Source organism: Thalassophryne amazonica, chromosome 5 (genome assembly GCF_902500255.1).
Source record: "Thalassophryne amazonica chromosome 5, fThaAma1.1, whole genome shotgun sequence".
In the NCBI taxonomy this organism is placed as follows: domain Eukaryota; kingdom Metazoa; phylum Chordata; class Actinopteri; order Batrachoidiformes; family Batrachoididae; genus Thalassophryne; species Thalassophryne amazonica.
The window spans coordinates 78,971,593-78,986,887 of NC_047107.1; the positions used below are offsets into that span (position 1 = coordinate 78,971,593).

The following is a 15,295-nucleotide window of genomic DNA, read 5'->3' on the forward strand; positions in this document are numbered from 1 at the left end:
TCTCAACAAGACTGTTCCACATAAAAAAAAGACTTTTTTTTTTCTACAATACCACACCAACATACACAAAATTCAGTGAAGTTCATTTTTAAATCCTGAGTGTACTTACACATGTAGTAATAATGTCCTGCAGGTACAGTCAACAAAGGAAACAACACGCCTGGCCCTGTGTACAACAAGCACCCAAAACTGCAATTCTGTCCATGTACTGCTGTAATGCAGTACATGGACAGAATTGCAGTGGCATAGAAAGATGCCTGGTGTAATCAAATACTTCACAATCAGGTTGAGAGATGATGAGTTCATCTCAATGCTTGTCTAAAACTTTGAAGAATGTACAATGTTTCTGGTGTAAATAATCCTGGAAGCTCTACGCTAGACCAGCAGCAGGGTGATGGGGAGTGGCCTGGAAGTGCCCAGGTCACGTGTCTGCTAAACCTCTATACTGGGTCTGGTCTGTTTGAGGGTTCTTCCTCTTTAACCCTCCCCCACCAATGTGCTTGTTCATAAGACAGCTACAGTCTACATTCTAAGCCTTACTCTTTGTGTCGAGTACTTTGAGATGTCTCCTGTTATTCATTAAGCCCCTGTCACACCTTGATGATTTAGGCAGCGTATGAAAGCATACGCCATATTTAAAAACACTGGCACATGCTGTCGTATGTCGAATAAATTAATGCAGCTGTCACACCTTGACGATTATCCAGCATCTGCCGACAGCCCCGTTTCAACCCAGTGGTTCAGGTCGGTACTACACCGTGTGGTGCGCATCAGAAACAGAGTAATTTAACATCATTTTATTTTTTTTTATTTTCAGTTTAAAGTTTAAATCATTACAGCGATTCTTTGTGCTCAGAGTGCAGCACCGAAATGAAAAACGCACCTGCAGCAGAAAAAAAAAAAAAAAAAACACAGAGGGACTTGCTTTAAAACATTACGTTTCCAGCCATGAATTAAGGGACTTTACAAGGTCAAAAAAAAAAATAAAAAAAAAAAAAAATCAGGAGCTTTATGTGGATTCATGCCCGTCTGTGATGGAGAACTGGACTGAAATGAACAGGTCAGACTTTATATTTTTTCCGTGTGTGAATGAAACAGTCGTTCTGCATACGGACCGCAGCTTTCAGCCAATCAGTGGCCAGCATTAATGGACGGATTTAGACTTGTGAATAAATTACAAGAAACGTCTGCCAACAATCACATAACTTGCCTACAACTTATGTCCAGCATGTGCGGAACGAATGAGTCACACGCTGACACTCGTTGAAAATGTTCAGCAAGCTTCAGCATGTTTCAACCTGCTTCAACTTGCTCTTAACTAAGAAAAACAAAAACAAAACAAAAAAACAAACAAACTCACTCTTAACTTATTGAACTTATACCAGCATTTTTAATACGGCTGGCATATGCTGGCTAAATTGTCAAGGTGCGACAGGGCCCTGCACTGTATATCAGGGCTCCACTTTACGAGCACAAGTAAGACATTTAGTAGTGCAAACCTTAAATTGACCTGCAATGCATTATTTACATCGCCCCCCCACTTAATATGTTACTGAAAAATGATTTCATAATAAATGAACTCTTTCACATGCAGATCCACCTTAGACCTGCTGTGGTGACTCAGAGCAAAACAAGGGAGAAGTAAAAGGGACATACTAATAAACTGATTCCCTTAGCCATTTCTGTTTGAAACAGTGCTTTGTGATGGCAACAAATATTCAAAAATTACATTTATATGTAAAAAAACAATAACTTGAAAAATAAGACACTGAAGCACTGAAAATTAAACTGAACTGTCAGGTGCGATGAATGTGGATGATCTACTGTGGTGATCCCGCACATAGCTAGCAAAACAAAATTATTTCATCATTATGAACTTGGCTTGCAAAATGTACTTGTAAGGCACACAAGAAATTAAGCAAGCACTGGAAAACGGCAAGGGTACATGAATAAAGTGGCGACTGCTTTACTTTCATCAATTCTGGCAGTCAAAAAAAATCCTAAATTCTTAAAAGGGACTGTAAAGTATGATATAATAAGAAATATTACTTTTATGAGGTGCGCATTAATACAAAATGTTGTAATTAGTTAAAGTGAGCCATTTTAGCAGAACACTTTTTTTTGTTCAAAAATAATATCACATTTTTCCCTGAATAGCAGCTCTCCACTTTTTAAATGAAAAAAGGTTTAACTGTACCAGCAGCACTGCACAATTTACATGGTGTTTAATGACATAGTGGTGTCCTAAAATGCTCCAAATAAATTAATAAGTAAATCTGTATTAATTAATATATACAAATGATTAATAATTAGTTAAAGAAGGCAACAATTCTCAACATTGGGCCCAGTAAACCATAAATTTGACACATTCTCAAGAAATGTTGGTTTCTCAGAATGCAAGTGAACCAAGCCCTACTTTTTCACACTCACACAAGCCAGGCGGTGCTTAGCTTTGAAACAAACATGTCAGCAAAACAGTTTGTTTTACTGACGGACGACGATTTGATGCATGGCATGGTGGACTTCATCGCCAAAATTATTTTTGGACTCCTATTTAAAGTTCGTGTTGGATTGTTGATGTCAAAGCAGCAGTAACGCAGTAAAGCTGGATTAATTTCTGACATTTTTTTCGCTGCACTGAGGAGGTACCAAAATGTAAATCCCTTTTCTGTTGTTTGTAAATTAATAAAATAACAAATGACAAGAATCTATTTTAGCCATTATGTAAAAACAAACAATGAATGTTTTCACACCCTTTCAATTGAACGAATATTTAATTCGGTGAAAACTGGAACATACCTTGTTCAATGGTATGTTCCAGCTTTCAGCTCATAAAATATTTGTACCACTGAACAAATATTGTACCACTGAACTCAAACATCCATTATTTGCATAATGCTAAACACCATTGGAAAATCATCCCTTAACTGTTCAGTTTGGACACATCTGTATGAACAAATGAGCCAATTATGTCTGCCAAATTTCCAAGACAGACATTCACAGCACTGTAATAACACTCTTCTGGATCACTCGCTTCTAAATTCACTTTTTTATTAAAGCCCAGTAAAACAACCAGTAATAAACACAAAAGTAAATATGCCATAGGTTTTGCCCTTATCAAATTCAATAATTGTTCACGTGACTTCGTTAGTGTTAAAATTCAAAGAAAACCCCTACCAAAATAAAACACATAATTGAAATATTTGGTCCACGGTACCTTCATTGGCACATTCATTCTGCTGCTCCAGGGTGCCTCGGAGTTGCTGTAGAAAGACCTCCATAGTTAGAGTGAAATGAAGCTCTTTGTTATTGAGCCAATGGACAGTAAAAGGTCCACCAGTTTCGTCACCATCCACTGAATTCAGAGAGGAGATGGAGGGAAGCAGAGGAATGTCTGCAACAAAGAATAACAATATAATCAAATCAGAAATCATATATAACAGCATAATTCATTTTTAAAAACATTAAAATAACTATAAGCTTTACTAAAAGAATAGTGGCATTCAGAACAGATGGTGAAAGGTTATTGTCGCATAAAAATACAATTCTACAGAATTTTGCCTCAAGGCTAAAACAATATCAAAACAAAAACTAACAAAGATCCATGGAGGAACAAACAAACACCTTAAACTGTAAACAGCCCGTTTTAAGCATAAAACTCATAAGTATGTAACACTGTGCTAAGTAACCTAAGGAAATACTTTTTTAAAAAATTCATCACTACAACAAAGGTTGTGGTGCAAACCTCTGATTTACAGTGGTTTTCCTTCAAACAGTAACAGTTTCCTACATGGTAGTGGAGTATTTTAACTTTTGGTAGTACTGTCCTCTGCATTTGGAAAAATTTTGCATTTATAACAATATGAGGCTCAATAAAATCATCAGGCCAAAGTCAACCATGCCCCCCTGCGGTATTTATGACATACAATCTAGAATTCACAACCAGTCTGCTCTGTAAAAGCCTGATGCCGTGAGATCCCAGAAGCTGGCTACAACCCCTGGCAATAATTATGGAATCACCGGCCTCGGAGGATGTTCATTCAGTTGTTTAATTTTGTAGAAAAAAAAGCAGATCACAGACATGACACAAAACTAAAGTCATTTCAAATGGCAACTTTCTGGCTTTAAGAAATACTATAAGAAATCAGGAAAAAAATTGTGGCAGTCAGTAACAGTTACTTTTTTAGACCAAGCAGAGGGAAAAAAATATGGACTCACTTGATTTTGAGGAATAAATTATGGAATCACCCTGTAAAGTTTCATCCCCAAAACTAACACCTGCATCAAATCAGATCTGCTCATTAGTCTGCATCTAAAAAGGAGTGATCACACCTTGGAGAGCTGTTGCACCAAGTGGACTGACATGAATCATGGCTCCAACACGAGAGACGTCAATTGAAACAAAGGAGAGGATTATCAAACTCTTAAAAGAGGGCAAATCATCACGCAATGTTGCAAAAGATGTTGGTTGTTCACAGTCAGCTATGTCTAAACTCTGGACCAAATACAAACAACATGGGAAGGTTGTTAAAGGCAAACATACTGGTAGACCAAGGAAGACATCAAAGCGTCAAGACAGAAAACTTAAAGCAATATGTCTCAAAAATCAAAAATGCACAACAAAACAAATGAGGAACGAATGGGAGGAAACTGGAGTCAACGTCTGTGACCGAACTGTAAGAATCCGCCTAAAGGAAATGGGATTTACATACAGAAAAGCTAAACGAAAGCCATCATTAACACCTAAACAGAAAAAAACAAGGTTACAATGGGCTAAGGAAAAGCAATCATGGACTGTGGATGACTGGATGAAAGTCATATTCAGTGATGAATCTCGAATCTGCATTGGGCAAGGTGATGATGCTGGAACTTTTGTTTGGTGCCGTTCCAATGAGATTTATAAAGATGACTGCCTGAAGAGAACATGTAAATTTCCACAGTCATTGATGATATGGGGCTGCATGTCAGGTAAAGGCACTGGGGAGATGGCTGTCATTACATCATCAATAAATGCACAAGTTTACGTTGATATTTTGGACACTTTTCTTATCCCATCAATTGAAAGGATGTTTGGGGATGATGAAATCATTTTTCAAGATGATAATGCATCTTGCCATAGAGCAAAAACTGTGAAAACATTCCTTGCAAAAAGACACATAGGGTCAATGTAATGGCCTGCAAATAGTCCGGATCTTAATCCAATTGAAAATCTTTGGTGGAAGTTGAAGAAAATGGTCCATGACAAGGCTCCAACCTGCAAAGCTGATCTGGCAACAGCAATCAGAGAAAGTTGGAGCCAGATTGATGAAGAGTACTGTTTGTCACTCATTAAGTCCATGCCTCAGAGACTGCAAGCTGTTATAAAAGCCAGAGGTGGTGCAACAAAATACTAGTGATATGTTGGAGCGTTCTTTTGTTTTTCATGATTCCATAATTTTTTCCTCAGAATTGAGTGAGTCCATATTTTTTTTCCCTCTGCTTGGTCTAAAAAAATAACCGTTACTGACTGCCACAATGTTTTTTCCTGATTTCTTATAGTGTTTCTTAAAGCCAGAAAGTTGCCATTTGAAATGACTTTAGTTTTGTGTCATGTCTGTGATCTGCTTTTTTTTTTTCTACAAAATTAAACAACTGAATGAACATCCTACGAGGCTGGTGATTCCATAATTTTTGCCAGGGGCTGTAGTATTTGGATGACAGACCGCTTTGGAAATTCATGGGCTGTGTGTTTCTCCAGGTGAAACTGGAGTTGTATCAGGAAGGGCATCAGATGTGAAACTTGTGCCAAATCCCAATGTGGATCTGTGCTGGATCTGCTGTGGTAACCCTGAACAAGAACAGGAGTAGTCACAAGGCCAACAACAACATATAATGTAAAATTCAAAAAGTGCAAGTCAGCAACTTCAGTTCAGACATTTCCCAAAGCTTTCTAGAAAATTATTTAGCCAGGTCTGGTCAAAAGGAATACTGATATGATTAATGCCCCCCTCTATGGCGTTAGATCGGCGCCAAAACCACACTTGTGTAAAAAATGTGTTCGGGTGTATTATATTATTTTACACGCGTATATAAACTGCACACAAGGAAACTGCTCATCGAGTGAGGGAAAAGGTGCTGCGATAGGATTTCTACTCTCTCTCTGGAAACTTATGCCATTATGGGAGTTGGGTTTTGACACTATGGGGAAGAGAACCAGGTTCGCAAAGGCTCTGCTGTGACTGGTCGTCTCTGGAGAGCGAGGTTTGATTGACAGCCCTCCTCTCTGACATGAAGTCAGTCTGACACAACGGCGTTAAGCAATTGTCACCTCGTTTTGCTTAAAACGTCACTCCAGTCATCATCTATCTCAGCGACAGAGCTCTGAAGCTTCTGTACAACAATCATTTCCACATAAATTCAGTATTATTTCATAATAAATTACAGAAAGTCCTAAAAAAAAAAAAAAAAAAAAAAATCACTACCTGACACCGGCGCGTCTGCAGACTGACTTTCTATACCTAAACTGATCAAAGGGTATAACGTGATTATTAACCATCAGATAGGACTAGGGTGGACAGGTAGGACATAGACTGGCCTAGGGTGCTTGACACGAGGACGTTTCGCTTCTAATTGCAGAAGCTTCCTCAACTAAATTTCTTGCTCTGGTAGTCTGATTTCTGTCTTGAATAACAGAAGCCAGCAAAGGCTGGAGTTTTAAACCTAACCAGACCCCTCCTACCGAGAGGCAGACTGCTATAGACTAGTGACTAACAACTGCTCTAATTAGCAACTATTGTGCTCTAGTTAGCACCCATCTAATGACAGTGCAGCTGTCTCTCCTAACGATGGGACTGACGCCTCTCCTTACGACGTGAATGACTCATTACCATGAACAAAAACAACAACATGAACAAAAGACTGAAAATGCTTTTACCTGAGTACCCCATTGTAAACAGGTGACAAAGCGTGTCTCAGACCCCCTCCCCAGTTAAGGCTGGGTCTCAATTGTTTCACATACAATGCTTCCTTCACTCCCATCTCAAACCATTTCTTTTCTCTGGCTAAGATTTTAACTTCCTTGTCTTCAAACATGTGGTTAGTGTCTTAAAGGTGGAGATGAACTGCAGACTGAGGTCCACCGGCGCCCTCTCTGAGGTGCTGGTATTGCCTTTTGTGCAACGCCTGCTTCGTCTCACCTATGTAGTGTTCGTTGCAGTTTTCCTGACATCTGATAGAATACACTACATTGCTCTGTTTGTAACTAGGGATCCTGTCCTTAGGGTGAACTAATTTCTGTCTCAAGGTGTTAACAGGTTTAAAGTAAACTGGGATTTTGTGCTGTCTGAAGATCCTCTGTAGTTTTTCCAATACTCCTGCTAAATAAGGGAGAGATACTCTTCTTCTTGGCTCCGTATCCTGTCTGTCTGGTCACTTTGTTCTTTGGAACTTTTGCACTTTTTCCAGGGACCAACGTGGGTACCCACATACTGTGAAGGCTTTCCGGACATGTTGTTGTTCTTTAGCCCTTCCCTCTGTAGTTGTGGGCACCTGTAGGGCTCTGTGTTGAAGAGTCCTGATCACCCCGAGCTTGTGTTCAAGGGGGTGGTTTGAGCCAAAGAGCAGATATCTGTTAGTGTGAGTTAGGGGTGCAACGGTTCCCAATCTAAAACCGAACCGTACGGTTCGCTATGCACGGTTCAATACACCGTTATTAACCGCAATTTTTCGGTCTTGCCACGAATTTCTTACTGCCAGAGAATGGATTTGTTGACATTTGCTCGCGCCTGCAGAAAACCCCTCAAATCCATGGCACCAGAAGACAAGGACCTCCGAACAATCCAAGAAGCCAAAGCAGCCATCAAACAGGACCGGGAAAACAGGTACACAGACCCCGATCTCCAAAACTACCTCCTACAAGCCACAGCACTGGATCCCAGGTTTAAGTCTCTACCTTCCCTTGATGAACCCTTCCGTATCAGAGTCTACAGGGATCTTACCACAGACATCCTTGAGCATGAACCACAGGTAGTCATGTTTTGTTTGTGATTTTATGATTGCGAAAATTGGATTGTTTTTTGACAAAAATGCATGTGAATGACTGTTACTGAAACAGTGTTATTTTTGCAGAGTCAAGCAGAAGTACACCCGTCCACGCAGGAACGAAATCCATCCTCTCCACCCAAGAAGAAGACACCCATGGCAGAACTGTTTGGAGAGGTGCTTAAAACAACAGAACAGGTCAGGCCCCTTTCTCTGATAGTGGAGGATGAAGTTAACTCATACAGATATACAGACTGCATTGATGTTGATGCTGATCCTATCATGTGGTGGAAGACAAGGCAAAGTACCCCCACATCGCAAAAGTTGTACAACGTCACCTCTGTGTCCCCGCAACCTCAGTCGCAAGTGAGAGAATTTTCTCCACTGCAGGGGACATTGTTGGTGCAAGCTGCTCACGTCTTTCCGCAGAGAATGTGGACAAGCTGATATTCTTACAGAAGAATCTCACCATAGAAGAGAATGCTGACAGCTAATTGGTGCACTTTACAGCAGCCTCAGCCTGCCCTGTTGCACTTCACATTTGTAATATAGCCTATATGGAAGTATTATGTTTATTTAAAATAGGCCAAGTGTGACTGTGTGTTATGTTTATTTAAAATAGGCCAAGTGTACGAGGTCTGTCCATAAAGTATAGGTCCTTTTAATTTTTTTCAAAAACTATATGGATTTCATTCATATGTTTTTACGTCAGACATGCTTGAACCCTCGTGCGCATGCGTGAGTTTTTCCACGCCTGTCGGTGACGTCATTCGCCTGTGAGCACTCCTTGTGGGAGGAGTCGTCCAGCCCCTCGTCGGAATTCCTTTGTCTGAGAAGTTGCTGAGAGACTGGCGCTTTGTTTGATCAAAATTTTTTCTAAACCTGTGAGACACATCGACGGGTCCGCGCATTGGCTCGCAGCCGCCGCGACACTCCGCTACAGGAAAAACACCTCTGTTGGAAGCCTTAAGGACAAGTTGGAACATGTCCAGCTGTTAAACAATTTCTCATATACTCACTCCACTGAAAGCCATCAAAAGCCGCCTGGATTTTACAAATGGTTATCAACACGGAGGTGAAAAAGTTTAAAAAAAAAAAAAAAACTTAAAAAAAAAAAAGCTTTCTGAAACTTCTCTGTTCTCTCACGACGTCCTGGATCAATAGAGCCTGAAATGTGGAGGTTTTCAGCTTGAAACAGGCTGATGACGCCGCCTGAGAGCGCAGCGCGACGTCTCGCACCGTGGGAAGTCCTTAAAGCGACAGTGTCACTTCAAAATCTCTCATCAGCCGTTAAAGTTTTCACTGAAAACCAGCTTAATTTTTCGAACCATGTCCACTTCGATGTGTCTCACAGGTTTAGAAAAAATTTTGATCAAACAAAGCGCCAGTCTCTCAGCAACTTCTCAGACAAAGGAATTCCGACGAGGGGCTGGACGACTCCTCCCACAAGGAGTGCTCACAGGCGAATGACGTCACCGACAGGCGTGGAAAAACTCACGCATGCGCACGAGGGTTCATGCATGTCTGACGTAAAAACATATGAATGAAATCCATATAGTTTTTGAAAAAAATAAAAAGCACCTATACTTTATGGACAGCCCTCGTAAGTCAAGGCTGAGGAAATTTCTCATTTGAAAGTGTTAGGTTTACATTTTGTACTGTACATGTTTTTGTAATGTACAACAGTCTTAGCCTATTTGAGTGTTATACCAGTGTAAGAGGAGTCAAGGCTGAGAAAATTTCTCATTTGAAATTGTTATGTTTACATTTTATACAGTACATGTTTTGTTATGTACAACAGTCATAGCCTACTTGAATGTTATACCAGTGTAAGACTAGTCAAGGCTGAGAGGAAATGTTACACTTGAAATTTTATGTTAAGGTCAAGGTCAGGTTTATTTATAAAGCACATTTACAAACAGTCAACACTGCCCCAAAGTGCTGTACAATAAAAGTAATTAAAATTACATTTAATTAAATACAAGAACAAAATAAATCAACAAGACAATAAAAGATGTGGCAGTATTCAGCTCATCTTGTGTTAAAAGTCAGTGCAAAAAGATGTGTCTTTAAGAGTCTTAAAAGAGTCAATTGAAGATGCCAGTCGGACATTCAATGGCAGAGAGTTCCAGAGCTTGGGCCCCGCAACAGCAAAGGCTCTGTTTCCCCTGGTCTTCAGCTTACACCTGGGACAGACCAGTAAACTCTGGTCCGCAGAGCGCAGAGCTCTTCCTGGAGTGTGCAATGACAGCATATCAGATAAATAGAATGGGGCTTGACCGTGAATTGATTTAAAAACAAGCAACAAAATCTTAAAATCAATTCTAAAAGCAACAGGTAACCAGTGCAGTGAAGATAAAACAGGAGAAATGTGTTGGTGCCATTTGGCTCCAGTGAGCAGATGCGCAGCTGCATTTTGCACCATCTGGAGGCAATGCAGAGACGACTGATTAAGACCAACATACAGAGAATTGCAGTAGTCTAAACGAGACGTTTAACGTACACTTTATACAGTACATGTTTTACCACAGTCATAGCCTATTGGAATTTGTGTGATACAAAAAGTTGTATTTATTTTTGCCTATGAGAAAAATAAAGGGAGTTAAAAAATTTTTTTTTGTTTGTTTTTTTTTTTTTTAGGAAAAATGCATACCGAAACTGAACCGAAACCGTGACCCAAAAACCGAGGTACGAACCGAACCATGGGCTAACTGAACCGTTGCACCCCTAGTGTGAGTGGGTTTTCTGTAAACCCCTCTCTGGAGCATCCTGTTCTCTCCAATCGTAACATCACAGTCCAAGAAGACTAAATGGTTGTTTCTGGCATCCTCACGTGTGAACTTGATATTGGAGTCCACCGAGGTGATATGCTCTGTAAAGGCCTCCACTTCCTGTTGCTTGATTTTAAACCATGTGTCATCAATATATCAGAACCAGTGACTGGGAGAGATGCCCGTGAACGACACCAAGGCTCTCTTCTCCACTAGCTCCATGTACAGATTGGCCACAATGGGGGATACCGGAGACCCCTCTCACAACCATGGATCTGCCTGTAGTAATTCCCCCTAAACTGGAAATACGTGGTGTTAAGACAGATCTCCAAGAGTTGGCAGATGTGGTCTGGTGTAAGTTTGGTCCTTTCAAGTAGAGACGCGTCCTCCAGCAGCCTCTGTCTCACAGCAGAGATGGCCTCAGCAGTGGGGATGCAGGTGAACAACGATGTCACATCGAATGACACCATAGTTTCATCTGCCTCCAGCTGAAAGTCCTTGATCTTGTTCACAAAATCTTATGTGTTCTCCACATGGTGGTCTGTGTTACCCACTAGAGGAGCCAAAATCCACTTGAGGTGCTTGGCCAAATTGTAAGTGATGGAATCTGTGCTACATACAATAGGCCTGAGTGGCACGTCCTGTTTGTGAATTGTGGGCAGCCCATAGATGCATGGAGTGGTGCCCCAGGGCACAGTCAGTAATAAGCCTGCCTGTTGATGAGTCCCTCTTTCTCCAGGTTTTGGAGGTAGTTAATGATTTTCTTCTTATAGCCGCTTGTGGGGTCTCTCGTCAGACACTCGTACGTATTGGAGTCACTGAGCAGGTTGTTGACCTTGGCCTTGTAGTCTGACGTGTTCAGGACCACCGTGCACCTGCCTTTATCCGCTGGCAGGATAAGGATGCTTTGGTCCTTCTGCAGTGCTGACAAAGCTTTCCGTTCTTCTCCTGTGATGTTGGACGGAGGAGGCTTAGCACTGGTCAGCACTGCTGTGACTCTTAGTCGGAGGCCCCCAGCTTCTGACTCTGACAGTTATGTTTAATGGCTGACTCTACTGCAGCGATGTAACTACTGTCGGTATATGTTTGGGGTCACCGAGAAATTTATTCCTTTTGTGAGCACATACTTTTCTGTCTGTGCAAGAACCCTGTTGGACAGATTCTAAACCCAATTATCCCTGTTCTCACTAATTTGTCTGGGTGTATCTTTATAACTACCCCCACTGCCTGTGAAAGTACGCCTTTTCTGCACTAAAAGGTTGTGAAACTTCCTGATTTGCCGCTCCTTACTTTTTAAATGCTCAGACATTGGAATTTTAAGTATGAACTTTGTGATCTTATTATGGGCCTCTTCCCACACTAACGTTTCTAACCTTTTGTGAAGACTATCAAAATCATTTTGGAGGTATAATATTTTAAAATGAAGCCTTCTAGGGACTTCCGCTTCCGGCGTCATGAGTGAAGTAGTGTAAGCGTCCAGCTCCGTATATTGTTTAATTATTTCGCATTTCCAGACCCAAGTATCTTCGATAACTAACATAAAACCAGTACCTAAGCCAAAATGGAAGTCAAAAAAGGAAAAAAAAAAAATACACGCAGAAGACCATAGATATTGATCCCCCGACCGACGAGCGAAACGAAGCAGCTAATGCTAGTGCAGAGACCGGAGAGGATGCCCCCATCTCCGTGGGAATATTACGCGCGGAACTCCGTGCGGGATTAAAAGAGTACGAGGATAGTTTGGATGGATGGATGGATAGTATGCATCGGGACATTCACAGGGACATCTCCTCTCTGCAGGAAGAAGCTAAAGCGGATATCAAAGCTACCCGAGATGAACTAATGGGCAAAGTTGAGAGGCTGTTTACACTACAGGAGGAGGCAGCTAATACACAGAAGGAAATGGAGAAGTCCCTGTGTGATACGTCTGACAGACTGACAGCACTGGAGAAATCATACACACTACTGGTGACGGTCCATAAGAAGTTCCAGGAAAAATGTTTGGACTTAGAAAACAGAAGTCGCAGACAGAACATCCGCATTATTGGAATTGCGGAGGGCGCTGAGGCTGGCAACCCCACTGACTTTGTTGCCAAATTTTTGGCGGAGGTCCTTGGGGAGGACAACTTCGACTCCCCCACTGTTATTGACCGAGCTCACAGAAGCCTGATTCCCAAACCACAGAGTGGGGAGCGTCCAAGGGCCATCATTGTCCGACTGCACTACTACAAGGATAAAGAAAAAATTCTAAGACTGTCCAGGAGCAGGAGCATCTTACATTATGGGGGCTCTCCCGTTTATATTTTCCCTGACATGAGTCCCGAAGTCGGACGGCAGCGAGCAGCATTTAATCAGGTGAAGTCGAAGCTCCGCAACGCTGGAGTTACGTACAGCTTGTATTTTCCAGCCAAACTTGTGGTAACAATGAATGGCTCCAGACACACATTTACCAACCCTGAGGCAGCGGAGACGTTTATTCAAAACATCAAGCTGAGGACGTCAGAGGGTGCAACGGGGGGAGCGGCCGCATCTGTGGACGAAGCGTTAAATGCGCGAGGGGACGGATCGAACTAAACTGCGCGGATATAACAGATTACATTAGACATTACTGGAAGGTCAAACTCACAGCCTGAACTGATAAACCATTAACCAGGTAAATTAGTCTACTAAGTTATTATGTAAAAAAAAAAAAAGGGGAGGGAAGAAGGAAGGAAGGGGAAGGGAAAGGAAGAAGAAAAAAAGGGGAAAAAAAGGAAAGGAGAAAAAAAAAGTTTGTTACTACTTGTATTGAGTAAAAGGTTTGATATTTTTTTTTTTTTTTTTTTTGAGTTGGTAATTGATTACCTGTGTATTTATATGTGAAGATTCTAATGTTACTAAACTGTCATATAGGCTGTACTTATCGTTATTATCATTATTATTATTTTGTGTGTGTGAGGCTATATGTATATAGGCGCATACTAGGGATAATAGGGGACAACTTTGGGTCCTCAGTTAAAAGTTAGTTGCGAGTTTGCCAGTCTATACTGAATAAGGGGTCTGGATATACTTCACATAATTGTGTAGGGGCTTAGTGGTACGTCAGATGTTCATATATCTCTCTGAATCCAAACTAGACTATTTTGTTTTTTGGGGGGTTTGGTTTTGTGTTGAGTTCCTCTGCCCAAGTTCCATAGCGATTTTTTGTTTAGGGAGGAACAGAGAAAGAACAGGGACAAGTTCAGTGGAGTTTTTTATTTTTGTTCATGTTTCTACCTGCACTATGGTAATGAGTAATTATTTTTGGGGACCTGTTGAAATAATGAATGACTGGGTTGTGAATCTTTACCAACAAGAAGAGTATGATTAGTGACATTGATAAAAATGTTAAATCTTATAATCTGATAAATCTGGTTTCATGGAATTGTAAAGGTCTTAATGGAGCTGTTAAACGGGGCAATATTATAGCACATCTTAAAAAGTTGGGAACGGACATAGGATTTCTACAAGAAACCCACTTGAGAAATCAAGATCAGAGGTTGCGGGTTAGATGGATAGAGCAGATATTTCATTCAGACTTTACTGCAAAAAGCAGAGGCACAGCCATTGTTATCAGAAAAGGTGTTCCCTTTAAAGCATCAAAAGTAATCTGATTCCCGAGGTCGGTACATTATGGTTTCAGGACAACTTTATAAAACAATCCAGTTACACTTGTGAACATTTATGCTCCTAATGTAGACGATGAAAGTTTTATCAGATCATTTATATCGGCTTTGCCTAATATGGATTCCCATCAATTAATAATTGGCGGAGATTTTAATCTTGTCTTAGATCCCGATCTTGACAGATCATCTCAGAGATCAGTGATCATGTCTAAATCTGCAAAAGCTATGCATGCATTTATTAATTCATATAAGCTAGTTGATCCATTTAGGGTTTTGTCTCCAAAGATAAAGCAGTTTTCTTATTTTTCTCCTGCTCATCGCTCGTATACCAGAATTGATTTCTTCTTGCTAGACTACAAGTATCTGACACAGATTCAAAGTTGTGATTACAAGCCAATAGTATTGTCTGATCATAGTCCAGTATTTCTTCAGTTAGCAATTGGATATGGATCAACCGCACGAAAATGGCGATTTACTAATAGCATGCTGTCAGATAACCGGTTAAGAGGAAATAAAGAATCAGATTGAAATATTTATTTAAATAAACGATACACCAGAGGTCACACGATCCATATTATGGGATACACTAAAGGCATATTTGAGAGGCCAGATTATCTCATTGAGCAGCCAAAGGAATAAACAACGAAGGGAAAGTGAATCAAAAATTGCTGAAGAACTGTTAGAGATAGACAGGAAATACTCAGTTTCACCTTCTACGGAACTTTACCAAAAAAAGGTTTCATTGCAAACAGAGCTTAACTTACTTTACACGAATGACAACTAAATTGCTGACGCAGCTTAGACAAGTATTATGAGCATGGAGAAAAGACAGGTAGACTGTTAGCACGGCAGATTAAAGAA

At 40.7% G+C, this 15,295-nt stretch overlaps 1 protein-coding gene across 1 annotated transcript in view; it reads right to left on the reverse strand.

Moving 5' to 3' along the window:
• The window catches only part of LOC117510773 (dmX-like protein 1), a 196,497-nt gene that overhangs the window by 129,507 nt on the left and 51,695 nt on the right, over nucleotides 1-15,295 (reverse strand). Inside the window, 1 exon segment of the mRNA XM_034170628.1 lies at nucleotides 3,218-3,394. Within this exon segment, the coding sequence (XP_034026519.1) occupies nucleotides 3,218-3,394 (177 nt within the window).